The sequence below is a fragment of the Salvia splendens genome, chromosome 13 (assembly GCF_004379255.2).
Source record: "Salvia splendens isolate huo1 chromosome 13, SspV2, whole genome shotgun sequence".
Lineage (NCBI taxonomy): Eukaryota > Viridiplantae > Streptophyta > Magnoliopsida > Lamiales > Lamiaceae > Salvia > Salvia splendens.
This window is the reverse complement of record NC_056044.1, coordinates 7,986,757-8,004,204: the sequence shown is the minus strand read 5'-3', so window position 1 is coordinate 8,004,204 and position 17,448 is coordinate 7,986,757. Positions and strand designations below refer to the sequence as shown.

The 17,448-nt window shown below is 37.9% G+C and overlaps 2 protein-coding genes across 3 annotated transcripts; both read left to right on the top strand.

Moving 5' to 3' along the window:
• Positions 1–1,467, top strand: LOC121761215 (probable xyloglucan endotransglucosylase/hydrolase protein 26). Of its 2 annotated transcripts, none has more exons than XM_042156833.1 (4): positions 1–340; positions 402–487; positions 601–794; positions 880–1,467. In XM_042156833.1, the coding sequence occupies exons 1-4, from the start codon at positions 163–165 to the stop codon at positions 1,277–1,279; spliced, it is 858 nt and encodes a 285-aa protein (XP_042012767.1). In that variant the 5' UTR covers positions 1–162; the 3' UTR covers positions 1,280–1,467. The 2 variants fall into 2 exon arrangements, with proteins under 2 accessions (XP_042012767.1, XP_042012766.1); XM_042156832.1 differs by having other exon boundaries at positions 402–502.
• An 11,441-nt stretch (positions 1,468–12,908) lies between these two features.
• LOC121761698 (calcium-transporting ATPase 12, plasma membrane-type-like) lies at positions 12,909–16,429 on the top strand. The gene is made up of 2 exons (XM_042157336.1): positions 12,909–14,585; positions 14,665–16,429. The coding sequence occupies exons 1-2, from the start codon at positions 13,118–13,120 to the stop codon at positions 16,242–16,244; spliced, it is 3,048 nt and encodes a 1,015-aa protein (XP_042013270.1). The 5' UTR covers positions 12,909–13,117; the 3' UTR covers positions 16,245–16,429.
• Positions 16,430–17,448: the final 1,019 nt, after the last annotated feature.

Here is a 17,448-nt window from a genome sequence, read left to right as displayed (position 1 = left end):
TATATCATCATACAACATAGGCGTTGAGGCGGTATCTGGTGCATTAATTGTGCTAAATATAACAATTAATTATAGTATTTTAAATATCCGAAACTGAGAAGTTGATTGTATTAATTTGAAGATTAGGGGGTGCAGAGGAGAGGAGAGAAAGAGTTTGGAAAAATGGGAGATTTGGGGTTTGTGATAGCAATGGCGATTATATTTAGTGCATTGAATTCAAATGTGATTGAAGGAAGAAGCATGATGAAGAGCATGCATTTGAGCTGGGGCACTCAGCGTTCTGGCTTTCTGCAGCCATCCGGTGTCGATGATGTTACTCTCCTCCTCGACCCCGTCTCCGGTGAGCATCGAGTTAATTTGATTAATTAGGTGAGAAATTAAGCATATATATTTGATTGTAGGTTCTGGAATCCAATCCAAGGATCAATTTTTGTTTGGTACGCTTGAAATGCAAATCAAGCTTGTTCCTGGTGACTCTGCCGGCACTGTAACTTCCTTCTATGTAACTGTCTATGCTAATTCAGTTTTTTCTTTTATTAATTTTTTTTATAGTAATTCAATTTGAAGATACATACTATATAGGAGTATTTGGTTGTGCAGTTGTCTTCTGTAGGGGCGAAGCACAACGAAATTGACTTTGAGTTTCTAGGAAATGTAACAGGGGAACCCTACATTATACATACCAACATTTACACACAAGGAGCTGCTGGAAGAGAAGTGCAGTTTTACCCTTGGTTCGACCCCACCAAAGACTACCATAACTACACTATCCGTTGGACTCCCTCGCATGTCGTGTAAGTTTACACTTTTCTGCCCCCCTGTATGTATGTATGTATAATTCAATTATATGTATAATGTCGAAATGGATGATTCAATCAGGTGGTTCGTGGATCATATCCCGATTAGAGTCTACAGAAATTATCTAGACGATGGAATCCCTTACCCGGACCTAGATAAGCCGATGAGGGCGTACTCGAGCATTTGGAACGCGGATAGCTGGGCCACGAGGGGGGGCCTGGATAGGATCAATTGGAGCAAAGCGCCCTTTGTCGCCAAGTTGCGTAAATTTAGGGCACGTGCATGCAAATTCCAAGGAAGCACGAGCGTCGCTAATTGTACGGCAGCTGCTGCGGCAGCATGTACAACCTCCGAACTCGGGCTTGATGATCAGAACCAAATGGAGTTGATTAGAAACAAATCTTTGGTGTATGATTACTGCCAAGATTATGAAAAATACTTGGGATTATTACCCGGTGAATGTTTCCAACGACAATATTAATTGCACAGGATGCATGTAAATTACATATTCAAATCCCATGTATTTCTCTTTTATTTAATTTATTCTTTTTAGGAAATATTCGATCGTTTCTTAGCGTGAATTGACCTAGTGATAGAGTAGTAATGCTTCGAGTTCGAGTCTATCATGAAGTGATCTTTAAATTTATGTTCATTTACCTATAAAAATATAAGAGAGAAAGTGAGTGAATGTATAGTTTATGAAAATGAAAAAAAAGAAGCTATAAATATTAACTTAACTGAACCATGCATTCTCTTTCAATAACAATACGTACTCTACTATATAGAGATTGAATACTCCATTCTTTTGAGTTGGTAATGCAAACAATAATGATACATATTATATACACAGATTACAAATTGGCATGTATGGGAGAAAAACGCGTTTCTAGGCGACTTTGCCTTTAAAATAACGCAAATGTACCCATTTTGTTATCAATTCCATTTATGGGAAAAACGCCGATGAAGTTGGCGTGTTTATAAGTAAAAACGCCAGTGATATTGGCGTGTCTACACGCAAACACGCCAACATAGTTGGCGTTTTACAATGGCACTGTATCTTGCTCGTATTTGTAACCAAAATACTTAAATTTGAACACGCCAATCTTGATGGCGTCTTTACGATATAAAACGCCAAGGTCATTGGCGTGTTTAACGTAAAAAACGCCAACCTGATCGGCGTTTTTTGGTTGAACCATATTTCTCAGATCTCCCCCAAAATCGCAGACCCTAATCACATTTCCTCCCTCCCCAAAACGCGAAAAACCTTCCCAAAGCTGAAAAACGCGAAAACGCTTGCCTTGGTCGGGTCAACCCGGTGGTGGATTGAAGCGTGTAGATTTCTATTTTGGCTCATTTCTTCCAAATATTAGTACTCGCAATCGGTTAGTATAACTAATTTTTAACTCATTCTTCCAAACATTAGTCTACCAATATCAATATTTGATGGATTATTATGATAGTATATATTGTAGTGTAATTTATATAATTATTTGATGGATTGTTATAGTATTATAAATTGTATTGTAATTAATAGAAATATTTTGACCAATTGTTATGGTATTATATGTTGTAGTATATCTAATTTTTTACCCATATTCGATAGGTTGTTATGATAGTATATATTGTAGTGTACTGTAAAGAAATATTTTTGACCAATATTTGTGTTTGACATTAATGCAGATAGTATGACGTGGTGTGTCCATTTATATTGGGGTGGAAATATAATTCCCGGAACAGTTATTTCATATGATCCTCCTTTTGCAAAAGGATTGATTATGTTGGATGAAAGTATTTCCTACGAAAAGCTTGTGGAAACAATTTGTGAAAGAATGGGGATAAACATATTTGAAAACAAACTTCAAATAGTATGGAAACGTCATATATTCTATGGATCTTCAATCACGTATATAGGTATTTTACTAGAAGAAGTATACATGCCACTAATGTTTAGTGAGAGTATGACTACAGGAGGTCAAATTGAATTGTATGTTGAGTATTCGTCAATTACTCAACAACATAGTCATCATCTCATGAGTAATGATGTTGGAACGTCTACGAGAGGCCGAGAACCATATGTCGCTGCAACACAAGATTTTGATGTTGGTACGTCAACGAGAGGCCAAGAACCATGCTTCGATACAACACAAGATTTTGATATTGGAGGCGTGCATTTAGGGGACAGTGACAACTGTAATGTGGTTGAGGACATAATTGGTCCTGATAAAGCCGACTTTCTTGATCCACAATCACCTTATGATTCTGAAGATGTCGATCCGGATAGTACAGATTCAGATGGTGCTTCGTCGGATGAGGACCAATTTGTTGCTCCAAGAACATCCATTCCGGTTGGAGAAACAGTGGTTGGAGAAACATCAATTGGAGGAAGAGCAGTACGAGAAAGAGTAGTTCCACAGTTCCCACAGCCTGGTATGAACTATTTTCGCACCTTACCAGGTCCATATGATAGTTTTGATCCAAAAAACTTTGAGTCTGATGATCTCAATGTGCATTATTGGAGTGAAAAAGATCCGAGCAATGTCGGTTTGCATACTAAATTTAAAACCAAATTGGAATTGAAGTCAGCTGTGACTTTTTGGCATTTGGAAAAAATCCGACAATATACAGTTGTTGAAAGTAAAGGAAAGAGATGGCATGCAGTTTGTAAGTGGCCACAAGGAAATCCGAAAGATAAGTCCTTACCGCCATGTTTGTGGGAGTGCCGAGCAACATTGAGGAAGCATGATGAACACTGGCAAATTAGAGTGTTTAGCACTGCTCATACTTGCATGGGGGATCGTAATTATAATAGACTCTCAACCGCCAGAATCGGGAAGGGTATCCGTAGCTTCTTTACGCGGAGAAGGCGAGACAATTGAATGTGTAACAACTATTTAGCTGAATAGAACATTGTTCTGTTTTACTTATATTTTGGCGGCGTCGTAGTTATTTATTGAATAGAACATTGTTCTGTTTTACTTATATTTTGGCGAGTCATGGAATACACAAAATGTAAAATTTAGTTTATTTAAAAACGCCACTCAAGATGGCGTTTTTAATAAAAACGCCATCTACGTTGGCGGGTTTGTGTAAAAAACGCCACTTAAGTGGGCGTTTTTATCTAGAAACGCCTATTTCGTTGGCGTGTTTTAAAGACGCCAACGGCGATTGGCGTGTTTGTTCAGAAACTCAACCTCGGTGTGGCAGAAAATTTCAAAAAAAATTTCGAACTTAGAAACGCCATCTTGAGTGGCGTGTTTAAAAAACGCCACTCAAGTAGTCGTTTTATAGGAAAAACGCCTATGACGTTGGCGTGTTTTAAAAAACGCCTAGTAAGCTTGGCGTGTTTGTACATGTATTGCTCGCGGTCATCACTCAACTCAATCCGCAGTTGATTTGATAAGCTTGTCTGCTTCCAGTTCATTTCTTTTAGATCAACTGCATCTGGAATAAAAGCCAAGAAAATCCAAACAAACATCCTTCCAATAGTTGACATCCTTAGTGGGGATGTAACCCGTCAGAGGCTCACCGTCAGTTTTGAGGCCCCATAAGACCTCCACGTCTTCTAAGCTCACAGTCGCTTCACCGACTGGAAAGTGAAACGTGTGAGTCTCTGGCCTCCAACGTTCAATCAAAGCGGTGATAAGACGGTGGTCAATGTCTTTCGGTTGACCACACCTCAACATCCCGCCGAACCCCATCTCATCTATAACCGCCAAAACACGAGGATTTATGGGAACATCCCATATGATTCCTTCGTATCTTCTACACCGTACGTCTTCCGATGGCACTCCTGCCCATATGTTATTAGAGACGTGTTGTCTCTGCAGATATAATACGGAAGGGTCCTCAGGACCACATAAGAGCCGACGACGAGAAGTTGAAGAAGATGCCATAAATTACCTACACAACATTCATATTCCAAATTAAACAACAAACAAAACTAAACAAATTCAATAATTACAAACAATTTAATACAATATCACAAAATGGAACACCTATATCAAATAATTCACAATACACAACTTCAACATCATAACACAATTCACCTACACAAAAGTAACAGTTCAAATAAACAATATACATCAATTTTCCACCAATTCAACTTACCCAATTTTAGTTTAACCAACCTAACAATTTCAATTTCAATTTCAACCTAACAATATACACAAAATTAACATTTCAAACTAAAAAAAGACATTAACCAAAACCCACATAAACCAAATCAATTTGCCCAAGCTATAAAACCCTACGATTTTGGTTTATAATCAAATTTATATACAAATTCACTTAACCCAAACAATCCAACATAATAATCAACACTAACGTCATACAAATAATCCATATGCACAATATTTCAACTCAAATCGCAACACATTACAAACCCTAGCTAAGTATCCAACAACTACTCTAATAATGTAAAAGATAAGCATACTAACCGAATAAATTGGACGAATTTGGGGAAAACTTGCACCGATTGATGAATGGAGGGCGAAATCACAAAGACACGGACGAATTTGCGAAGGATTTGGCCGCTGCTAGAGAAAATCGCGAAGTGGGTCTGTGGTGTTAATTTTTCGCGACTGGCTGCTGGTATATGCTTCTGAACAAAGACGCCAATGGTGTTGGCGTCTTTTAGTTAAAGACGCAAATGAGGTTGGCGTCTTTTAGCACAGACACGCCACACGGATTGACGTCTTTTATTATATACACGCCATCTTGATTGGCGTGTTTAAATGTACTGTAATTGGAGTAAATACGGGTAAAATACTTGAACATTGTAAAACGCCATTCTAGTTGGCGTTTTTACTTAATAAAAACGTCTTTCCTATTGCCGTTTTTCCTATATATGGAATAGATAACAAAATGGGTACATTTACGTGATTTTAAAGGCAAACTGCCCTATAAACCCGATTTCCTCCATGTATGGTGACTAATCCTAATCCTAATCCTAATCCTAATGCTAATCCTAATCCTAATCCTAATCCGTGTACAGTAGATTCTACAAACAAAAAAATCTCGCGGCAGTTGGTAACTGCAGACACAGCCTAGCATATGCATCACCATAACTATAGATCCGGCGGCGCAACCCTAATCCCCTTTCACCGCCCGCCCCGGACCAATCAAAGCCGGTTTACTACAAGACCCCTCCTCTCCCCCGCGACTAATCGGGTGCTCCATCTCGGCTTCACCCCCCTCGAGGAAACTAATTTTTTCCAAACAGGATTTCAAGGAGAGGGACGTGTGTGACTAGATTGAGATGTAATCCTGTTGTGATATGCGGTGGCTTCGCGAACCACAACTGTCAGCCGGCGTTTAGGAATGCCAAGCGTCATGGATTGGAATCATGTTTCCTAGGTTGTTCCTAGGAATGCCAAGCCACCCTCTTTTAGATCTCCTTCTTCAGCTTAAATTGCCAAATGACCTCGTATTAACACAATAGAGACTAGATTGTGCTAAAGAGCAAAATCCAGGTAGCCTCTTGAGCCTATCATTTGTTGTCATGTGGGATATGTAAAAATGAATCATCAAGAACTGCCCCAAGGTTAGTTGAAGCCAGTTATCTTGTTAAAAATGTGGAGTAACAAAACTCTAAGTTCATGGAAACCATTCAGTCATAGTTGAACAGACATAAATCTTCCAGATTAGGCCAAAAAACTCATGCTCTTCTACCCTTTGAATGGTTGTGTATTTTCTTTGCAATGTAAGATGGGTATGTGAATATATCAAAACCATTCATTTTCACCTGTGTTATGATTCACAATGGTATCATGGGTCATGAAAGTCTAAATGGACCCAGATATAAATACATACAACTTACCATGTTTGAGGAATACTTATTATAAGTTCGTAGATTGTTGCATGAACATGCTTTTGCATTCATGTAAACTGCTGCCTGTAATGAGCTTAAAGGAACCTTTATTGTAGTTTGAATAATATCAATTGCATCTGTACATGCACCCATGTAACCTGTTCTATTTAATATGCTCGAAGGAGAGGAGGAGACCTCATTGCTATCTAATGATTATTACAATTATTAGTTGATGGCTCTCGTAGTCTACAATTTGAGTCCACGTTATGGGCTGACACCCACCATTACCAATTTACCATCCTTTTTTTAACAGCTTATTGCAATTTCAAAAGTGTTGATGTTTGTTTTCAAACTAAAACTTGCAACTACTTTCTTTGGGGGCGAACAGGTAGATGCCTGTAATGGGTTACAGTCTTAGCTACGTGGTACTAGTTGCTAAGTTTGATGGTTCAATTTAAAAGTTTCTCTGGAATCAGACGTCGTTTCTTTGCATAATTTTTCCAGATCTATGAAGATGTATATCGATGATATAAAGAGAACAGGAATCTCCTGTTATTTAGAGCTCTTATAGTACAAGTCTATCTTCTTCAAGATTCTTGCGTCTGATGTCATGAACTTGTAATTAGATTTCTGAATTGTTTAGGTAAAATATAATTTCCGATAGTTACTGTAATGTCATCCTAGTTCATAGTGATGCAAATCTGAAATTGCAAAAAGTTATTCACCTATGTCTTTTTCATCTAGTTACATGTATTTTTTCTTAATCTATTGATTGAAATCTTGAAAGAGAGAAGAATCATCTTTCTCATCAATGTCTCTATCTGTCATCTAATTTCTGAAATTTATGTCCATATACTCCAAGTGTTAGTTGGTAGTTGAGATTGCAGGTTTTTTTGTTAATGCACGGTTTATTGGTCACTAATCCCTATCTCACCACTTACTTTTTCATGGATCTAAGTAATCTTTTCATTTTCGCTATTTCATGTATAATGCTGATATATAGTCAATGATACTTTTCTAGTCCTTGTGTCATAGCTTGGTTTTTTATTGTTTACTTTGTTACATAATGCCCAAAACGATCACACAATACATAAGCATTTTCTCTGGAATAATTGTTGTTTAGTGCTGTCTGTACATCAAAACGAACTTAGTTTTCCAATATTATTTCCTTATACTATTGAGTAGGTTGCTTGTATCCTTCTCCATCTAGCTTGCTGATAACCTTGGTTTTCTCCCGGCAGTGTAACTAGAATATCTCTTATTTTTCACTAAGGTTTTAGACCTGGTTGCACTATATCCAAATTTTGAGCTAAATTACCTAATACCTATGTACCAGTTTCAAATTAGGCTTGTCAATATGCATGGTCCTATAATTGTTATATATTCCATATCTTTACTGTAGAATCATTGTATGCTACCAATGTGCAGGGCTTTAGAGTGACATATGGAAGGTTTATTGGGATTTAGGAGATACATGAAGTGGCCAGTACATAACCTTCAACACAAAGTCACATTATAGTGAAAGAATAACATTATCACAACTATTGGTGTTGACAAAATTAACGTAGCTGAGATTTCTGTTGATTCATTTTCATGCAAGTCTCACACATTTATCAGAACTATTGGTGTTGACAAAATTAATGTTTTAAGTGGAGTTCAAGCCTTGCAGATCAGGCACTCTATAGGCTTGTATTTAGGTGCATCTTAATTCATCTCCACACAAGTCAAGTTAAAATGCATTATAGTTTATAGAAAACACTTGTGGAGCTATCAGTATGTCAGCTTCAGTTTAGCTTACGGTTTAAAACAAGTATTTATCATTTTGACTTTTTTTCCTTGCATCAGAAAACCTAATTATGTGGAGTATTGTTTATCATTTCTTCAACATGATGGTTACTTTTTATTTTGAAATGTTACATATATTTTGTTGTTTTCTTGTAATTGTTGTGACATATGAGATACTATGTTGCTGATGGGTTGGTAAAACTAGTTATCCTTGCTCCTTGGTGGTTCAACCATCAAACCTAATAAAGATAGTTGTTCATCTTATATCCGCTTTAATTAGGATTTGGCTTGTTTTAGTAATTTTGAAAGCTAGATGAACAATATTGGACCTTCATTGGGATGTCTAACAAACAATAGAGTTCATTACAATAAGAGCGGGATATTTATGACTATGACCTTATCCATGGTTTTCTAGCAAGTAAATTATCTAACTTTTGTTAAATATTACTCTGGATATATTTGCCCGTTTATCTAGACAATTTCTAAAAGTATTGCCATCGTGCATAATTTAATCCAGTGTTTGGCTTTAATGAAGAAACTTTCTGATGCAGTTTGAGTCTCTGTGGTATGGGCACACTATTTTAACAAAATGGTATTGCAGCAGATTGGTGCTTGACACAGTGAGTAGTATTGTTACTGAAAATTTGTAGATGCTCTCATTATAATCTATAACCTATACATGTTTTGTATTGATTGCTTGAGCTTTAATTAGAATACAACTTGGATAGGACGAGAACCATCTCATGCATTTCATTGAAGAATATGGATTACTGGGGAACATGGAAGGTGAAGTCTTATTTGTTTCTTTATACTGAATGTAAGTTGTAGAGAGTTTGGACAAAAATAGTTGGCACATTAATAAAGTAATACTAGTAGCTTATCACAATAAACTAATAGATGGTTTTAAAGAAGTTTGGTGACGATTATGATGATTGAAACATTAGCCTAATCTTAAGAACAATGTTCACGATTATGATAGTTGAGAAGGTAAAATGGATGGCTGCATATAGGTGTCAAGTGTAAGTATTAATGTTTGAGTTTGAAAATAGTGTTTGAGCATATACATGCATATTGCTGATTAATTTCCTTGGTTTTTTTCCAAGAGACATTTGAAAATTGGGTAGCACCTGTCTGGTTACTGACAGTCTATTTGTAAGATGTTTGGAAATTTGGTTGCATCCAGTTGGTTACTGACTCATAATCCATTTGGAAGGATGTTGGTGCTTGATGTATATCCATTAATTTGATACTCCACTTAATAAGTTATTCTATTGACTTGTGGAAGATAGAATGTGTAGATTTTGGTTTTTGTTTCTCTCCTTGATGCCCTTGCTTGTGTTGCACACTAGCTGAACCTTTCTTGGTATATATCATTGCATGCATTTTTACGTTTTTCTTTGTATAATGCGAGAATGAGAAAGTGAAGCGATGTGGAAAATAGTTGTTGAATTTTAACCGCTCCCATTAACTTCAAAAGTAAAGGAATTGGAGAAAGGTGTAGATGTTAATTAGGCTTTGTTAATGACTTTGGTGGGAAATGATGGAGTAAAGTCTGTATGGAGTCTTAGCATTTGTTTCGACTTTTTGCTTTACTTATTCTTCATAGTGATTTGATGTAGTTAAAGAGAATTGAGAAGAGGGTTGCTGGAAAAGGTGACCTAATCCATGGCACTATATTGCTGCATGGATCTTGACTTAGCACATGATTCGGTACAAGTCTTTTGTGGAAGTTGGCCACTTACATAGACATATTCATGAAAAGAATATATAGGGAAATTACTGGGATGTTTCAAATTTGGACTTTTGATTTGATTGCATCGTCTTGTTTAATGCTGGAGGAAATTTCCTTCCAATTTCCCTCAAAGCTATTGTTTACGTTAATATAGGTAAGCAAGTATTTCAAATTCCGGCCTCCTCTTTTGCTATTTTAGTTGGCTTCGTTTCATATTAGTGAAACAAGAAGTTAGGAATAATATGACTAATTTATTTTCTAGTCATTTTTATTAGATGATACTCCTTCCGTCTCATAAAAGTAATAATACTTTCCTTTTTTCGTTCGTCTCATAAATAAATATCATTTCATTTATAAAAAATTCTTCCCAACTCATTATCACTAGGGTTCATCATCAAACACTAACAATAATGCTGGTCTCACTATCCACTAACACTGTTTTAACTATCCTTCTTTTCACCACTCTTACTTTACCAATTATGCATTAATTCTCGTGTCATCTCAAATATCATTTCCTTGGGACTGAGGGAGTACATAATCTTATCATAAGAGTCATTTTCAAAAAAATTTCACCGCATATATGTTGATTTAGACGCGGGTTATTTCTTAATTGAAATACCATTGGTGGAATCAATCGTAAGTGCGTTCTCAACGGATGTTTAGCGCCTTTAACTACGGGATTATGTGAGTGTCAAGTGTCACCCTCTTATTATATCTTAGTAATATAGGGTGGTTTACAAAAAATTAATTCATATTCATTGAATTCGTGTAGAAATGTTTAAATCTAATACTACTTGAATTATATACTCACTTTTTCTGCAATTACATGTCTTGTTTGAGATTTGCATGGATTTTAAGAAATTTAAAAGAATACGTGTAGAAAAAGTTATTTAATTGCGGACGGAAGAAGTTATACTGAAATGATAAAATAAGATATTTAATGGGAAATGAAGAAATGATTTTCTAAGTATATGAAATTACTTAAGATGTTTAACGCGGCAGAAAACCAGCTCAATTCGTGCAGCAATTAGTTCGGTGTGCGTAGCTTTAGCATATATTAGTGTAAATTTTTTTATGTGAGTTGATAATTATTTAGTACTACTATGTCGAAATTTTGGTTAGTTGTTTCCATGTCAATTCTATCTAATTTTCTATAGTGTGAATTAATATTCCTATAAGTCGGCAATGACGCTATTTGATTGGATTTATACAGAATACATCTAAATATTTGTATGACTTCCATTAACTTTTAGTTAATTTATTTATGGTATTCTCATATGACGGCATAAATAATATATTAACACAAAAATAAATAGAATTACAATGATTAATTTCTTAACAAAAAAAGTTGCTAGTGATTTATTTATCTACTTTTTGACGGAAACATAGTTTGCTTTATTATAGTGACGCGTGAATTTGATCTATTTGATAGTATCAAGTTAAACTAACCTAATAGTTTTATTGGAAGATTTATTTTTTCCTCATATTCTAAAGTAATTATAAATTCCAAATTTGATTGATTCTCTACGCAAGCCCACTTCAAATCCGATTTGTTACATTTCCATGATATAGACTAGCATTTTTGTTAGTAGTAATAGTAATATATCCAATTATCGATTGATGATGTGTAACACATCTTTCACTAAATATGCTTGATCAAAGAAAACAATTACTTAGTCGTGATGGATATGTCTAATTTCTAAACATATACTATCCCATTGTGTGCACGTAATTGCGGTATCTGTATTAGAAAATGAAATTTGTTTGTTTAATCATTCATTATTGCAAAAAAAATGATATACTCCTATATAATTAAGATTTAGTAATATTTAAACAATTTAATTGTTTGACAAGGCAATGATGGCAATTGTTATTATGAATTTTATTTCCATGGAGAATAATTCTTCTTTTAGCAACACATTAAGTAGATATCAAGATTATAATAATAATTTTTGTACTCTAGTCTATGGTAGTGTTGTCCATAAATTAATAGTTTATTATCTGAATACAACAACTGAAAATATCTATGGAGACCATAACTTTGTAAATTGTTCCTTTCTTTTTACTATTTTCTTAGTGTCAATTTACAAAAATGATGATGACAGTGAATACTCCTCTTAATCCATGCCGTGGTACTTGGATTATGTCACAAATTACACATTGTATTATGGAGTATTTAACTACTTGATTAATAGAGTCAGCAAAATCTAAAATCACCGACAGCTAGTTAGTTTTCCTTCGTTTGAACACTGTTCTAGTTATGCTATTTAATTTCAAGTTATTTTAAACATTGCTTACCGTAATTCAGAAAAGGAGATGATGAATCAAAGTTCAACTATGCACTACAAATTTTGATATTTTAATTCATAAAATTAATTTAGCAATTTAATACTAGTATTAAATAGATAACTTAGTGTGGTGCATAAAATTATTTTAGCAATTTGATTGAATGCATTTTCGGCGGGTTTCTTAAAGTAACAGATTCAAACATAGGAAACTCTCTTCAAAATTCAATAAAGAGAATTGTAATTAGTGTAAGAACAAACTTTTTAATGCACGATGTTGAGTAAGAAGATGAAGTTTTGGAATATTCAAACTACAAATCCTAATTGAACAGCGCAAACAAATGTTGACAAATGGAGTACTATTTTGAATCTAAAACTTTAACTAGCTTCTCATGCAATAAACTAACTATATCAACCTTCTTCTTCTTCTTCATTACATACATACTCTGTTGAATGATTACTTCATCCTTAAGTTTTTCAGAAAATCATTTTAAACTTACTTCCATTAACAGTATATAAGAGAGATCATTCATTCACACATATTTTAGTTCCTTGTAGGCTGAAGAATGATAAAGCAGTTTTAAATTGAAGTTTCTTGGAAATTTCGTGATTTGTAGTAAATGGCTTCTATAAAAGTAGACTAACAAACTATGAATGAATGAAGTCTAATTCTTTCTGTTGACTGCTCTCCCTCCATTACTAAACAGAATGGCAAGCAAACTCAAATATACAACCAAGGTTTACTATGGCGGAATCCAGTCAGTTTTGTTGGCTATCAGCACTTCCCCTATCACAAAATCTCAGAGGAAATGGAGGGTTGCTTGCATTGTCATATACGTGTCGTTGTCCATGGCCAAACGCGTTGTTTCGAGCAAGGCCAAGCTCAGAAGCTCTCCTCCTCGTCACGCTGTCCTTGAAATCGAGAGCTTTCTCGATGATGCTGCAGCAGTGATGGATCAAAAAAGGCTTGCAGAAATGGTCAAGGCCAAGAATTTGGATGGCTTTGGCGGCATTGCATCCGTGGCCAAGCTTCTGTCGACCAACGTAGAGAATGGCATCGATGGAGACGAGGAGGATTTGAGGAGGCGTCGTGTGGCCTTTGGCGCCAACACGTATGTGAGGGCGAAGCCGAAGGGGCTGATTTATTTTGTGGTGGAGGCTTTTAGGGATACCACCATTCTCATCTTGCTGGCATGCGCGGCTCTGTCGCTGGCGTTTGGCATCCGTGAGCATGGGGGTAAGGAGGGGTGGTACGAGGGGGGGAGCATCTTCGTGGCTGTATTCCTCGTTGTGGCTGTCTCCGCGGCCAGCAACTTCCGCCAGGAGAGGCAGTTTGACAAGCTGTCCAAGATCAGTAACAACATCAAGATTGGTGTGGTGAGGCAGGGGAGGAGGCAGCATGTTTCCATATTTGATGCTGTGGTTGGTGATGTTGTGTTCCTGAACACCGGTGATCAGGTCCCCGTGGATGGCCTATTCTTGGATGGCCACTCGTTCCAGGTGGACGAGTCCAGCATGACTGGGGAGAGCGACCACGTGGAGGTGGACTCAACACGCCACCCTTTTTTGTTGTCCGGATCCAAGGTGGCTGATGGATATGGCAAAATGGTGGTGGTTTCCGTAGGTATGGACACTGCGTGGGGCGAGATGATGAGCTCCATAACTCGCGATTCCAACGAGCAGACGCCCCTCCAGGAGCGCCTCAACAGGCTGACGTCCACCATTGGGAAGGTCGGCCTTGCTGTGGCCTTCTTCGTGCTCATAGTCATGCTCGTCCGTTACTTCACAGGCAACACGGAGGATGAGAATGGATTCAAGGAGTTCAATGGAGTCGACAGGGACTTGAACGACGTGTTCAACTCAGTTTTGAGGATTGTCTCGGCTGCAGTGACTATTGTTGTTGTGGCCATACCCGAGGGGCTGCCTTTGGCAGTGACGCTCACGCTTGCCTACTCGATGAAACGGATGATGGCAGATCAGGCAATGGTGAGGAAGCTCTCTGCTTGTGAGACGATGGGATCAGCAACTGTGATATGCACAGACAAAACTGGGACTTTGACACTCAATCAGATGAAGGTCACCAAGTTCTGCCTCGGAGGCAAGGAGATTCGACAAGACTCCATCGCCCACAATCTCCGCGAGCTCTTCTACCAAGGAGTAGCTTTCAACACCACAGGTATGTATATATACTAATGAATTTTTTGTTGTAGTAATAATAAGTTGGGCTAATGTTAAGTAATAAAAATCAAATGTAGGAAGCATATATAGGCCTAAATCAGGAAATGCTGTTGAGTATTCTGGCAGTCCAACTGAGAAGGCTATCCTCACTTGGGCTGTTGAAGATTTGGGAATGGATGTTGAGAAGCTGAAGCAGAGCTACACAGTGCTCCACGTCGAGACCTTCAACTCGGACAAGAAACGAAGCGGGGTTTCACTCAGGAGCAACGTCCAAAACCGCAGCTACGTGCATTGGAAAGGAGCTGCAGAGATGGTGCTAGCAATGTGCTCGAGCTACTACCAGCACACGGGCGAAGTCAACGCCATGACCAAGGACAAAATGACCGAATTCGAGAGTATCATACAGGGAATGGCAGCAAGCAGCCTCAGATGCATTGCATTTGCTTGCAAGGAAATAGAATATGAATTCACATCAAATGAAATCACTACCTCTCAAAATAATCTAAGTGAGGAAAATCTAACACTACTTGGCATAGTTGGGATGAAGGATCCCTGCAGAAGTGGTGCAAAGAAGGCCATTGAGTCATGCAGATTCGCAGGAGTCGACATCAAGATGATAACCGGGGACAACATATTCACGGCCAAGGCCATAGCAACGGAATGTGGGATACTAGATGCGAACCACCACGGGGAAGTGGTGGAGGGGGCTGAGTTCAGAAACTACACAGACGAAGAGAGAAGGCATAAGATCAAGAACATTAAAGTAATGGCAAGATCCTCCCCATTAGACAAGCTTCTGATGGTGAGATGCTTGAAACAAGCAGGGGAAGTGGTGGCAGTGACGGGAGATGGAACAAACGACGCGCCTGCATTGAAAGAAGCCGATGTAGGGCTTTCAATGGGGATCCAAGGGACGGAGGTGGCAAAGGAGAGCTCAGACATTGTGATTTTGGACGACAACTTCTCCTCAGTTGCAACAGTCTTGCTGTGGGGGCGGTGCGTATACAACAACATCCAGAAGTTCATCCAGTTCCAGCTCACGGTGAACGTTGCAGCGCTAGTCATCAACTTCATCGCAGCTGTTTCAGCAGGGGACGTGCCCCTGACCGCTGTGCAGCTGCTGTGGGTGAACCTCATCATGGACACGTTGGGCGCTCTGGCACTGGCCACAGAGCGCCCAACGAAAGAACTCATGCACCGCCCCCCAGTGGGGCGGACCGAGCCACTAATCACTAACATCATGTGGAGAAACCTGTTGCCACAGGCACTGTATCAAATAGCCATTCTCTTAATCTTGCAGTTTAGAGGGAAGCAGATTTTCGAGGTGAACGAGGGGGTGAAGAACACTCTCATATTCAACACATTTGTGCTTTGCCAGATCTTCAATGAGTTCAATGCTAGGAGTTTGGAGAAGCAGAATGTGTTTAAAGGGATTCACAGGAATAAGCTGTTTGTAGGGATCATTGGAGTGACAATTGTGCTGCAGTTTGTGATGGTGGAATTTCTCAAGAAATTTGCTGATACAGTTAGTTTGAATTTGGGGCAATGGGGTTTTTGTGTAGCTATTGCAGCTGTGAGTTGGCCAATTGGTTGGGTGATGAAGCTTGTTCCTGTCTCAGACAAACCATTCCTAAACTACTTGAGGGTGTGGCATTAGATTGTTTATGTTTGTAGAGGTATGTATGTAGTAGATATATTAATTAGGTTCCTATGTTATCAATTGTTTTTCATGCTCTATTCCCGTATAATCAATACCCGTTACATACATAATGATAAAATCATTTATGTATATGACGTATATTGATTATAGGAGATAAAGAAGATAAAAAATGATTTTTTTAATATTGGATTTCTATTGCATTGTCTATGTTGGGAAATAAACACAGGCAATCACGAATATGAAAGAGAATGAACACAAGAAATTGTTGACCTAGTTCGATACAATGTGTATCTACGTCTGGGGGCGATGCCAAGCCAGGGATTTCACTATATAATTTCAAATAAACATGATTTAACAATGAGGGAGCACCTCTATTTATAAGCAACTAGAGAGCCCTAATTCTAGTCAAACTAGGAAACATATATCACAAGGAAAAAATAATTCAAGGAAACAAATCCTAAACATGGTAGGAGATAAATTAGGCTCCATAATTAACAATCTCCCGAGACTAACAACTCCTAAACAACCATTTCCTCGTGATCTCATCCCTTCATCCGCTTAGCATCGCCTAACCTTCTCTTCAAGTTCCAAGGCCAATTGAAGCTATGCATAGCTTCAATTTCTCTAAGGTCATCACCTTAGTAAACATGTCTGCAGGATTCTCACTTCCAAGTATCTTCACAAGTTGCAGGATTTCCATCTCCACTAGGTGTCAGATGTAATGATACTTCAACTGCACATGCTTTGTCCTATAATGAAACGTTGGATTCTTCGCCAAGAAAATAGCACTCTGACTATCACTGTAGAGTATGCTACTCTTGCTCTCCTTCCCAAGTTCATCTAAGAAACTCTGCAACCACACCATCTCCTTGCTTGCCTCTGTCGGAGCTACATATTCAGCCTCCGTAGTAGACAAAGCAACGGTCTTCTGCAACTTAGAAGTCCATGAAATAGCAGTACCACCATAAGTAAATACATACCCGGTTGTGCTTCTTCTCCCATCAAGATCATTGGACACCAAGTCTGCATCCACATAACCTGCCAGCTCGACATTCTTGCCATTGAAACATAAGACACTTTCTGTAGTACGTTTCAAGTATCGAAGGATCCATTTAACTGTTTCCCAATGTTGCTTGCCCGGATCACCCATGAACTGGCTCACTACTCCCACTGCTTGTGCAATAACAGGCCTCGTACACAC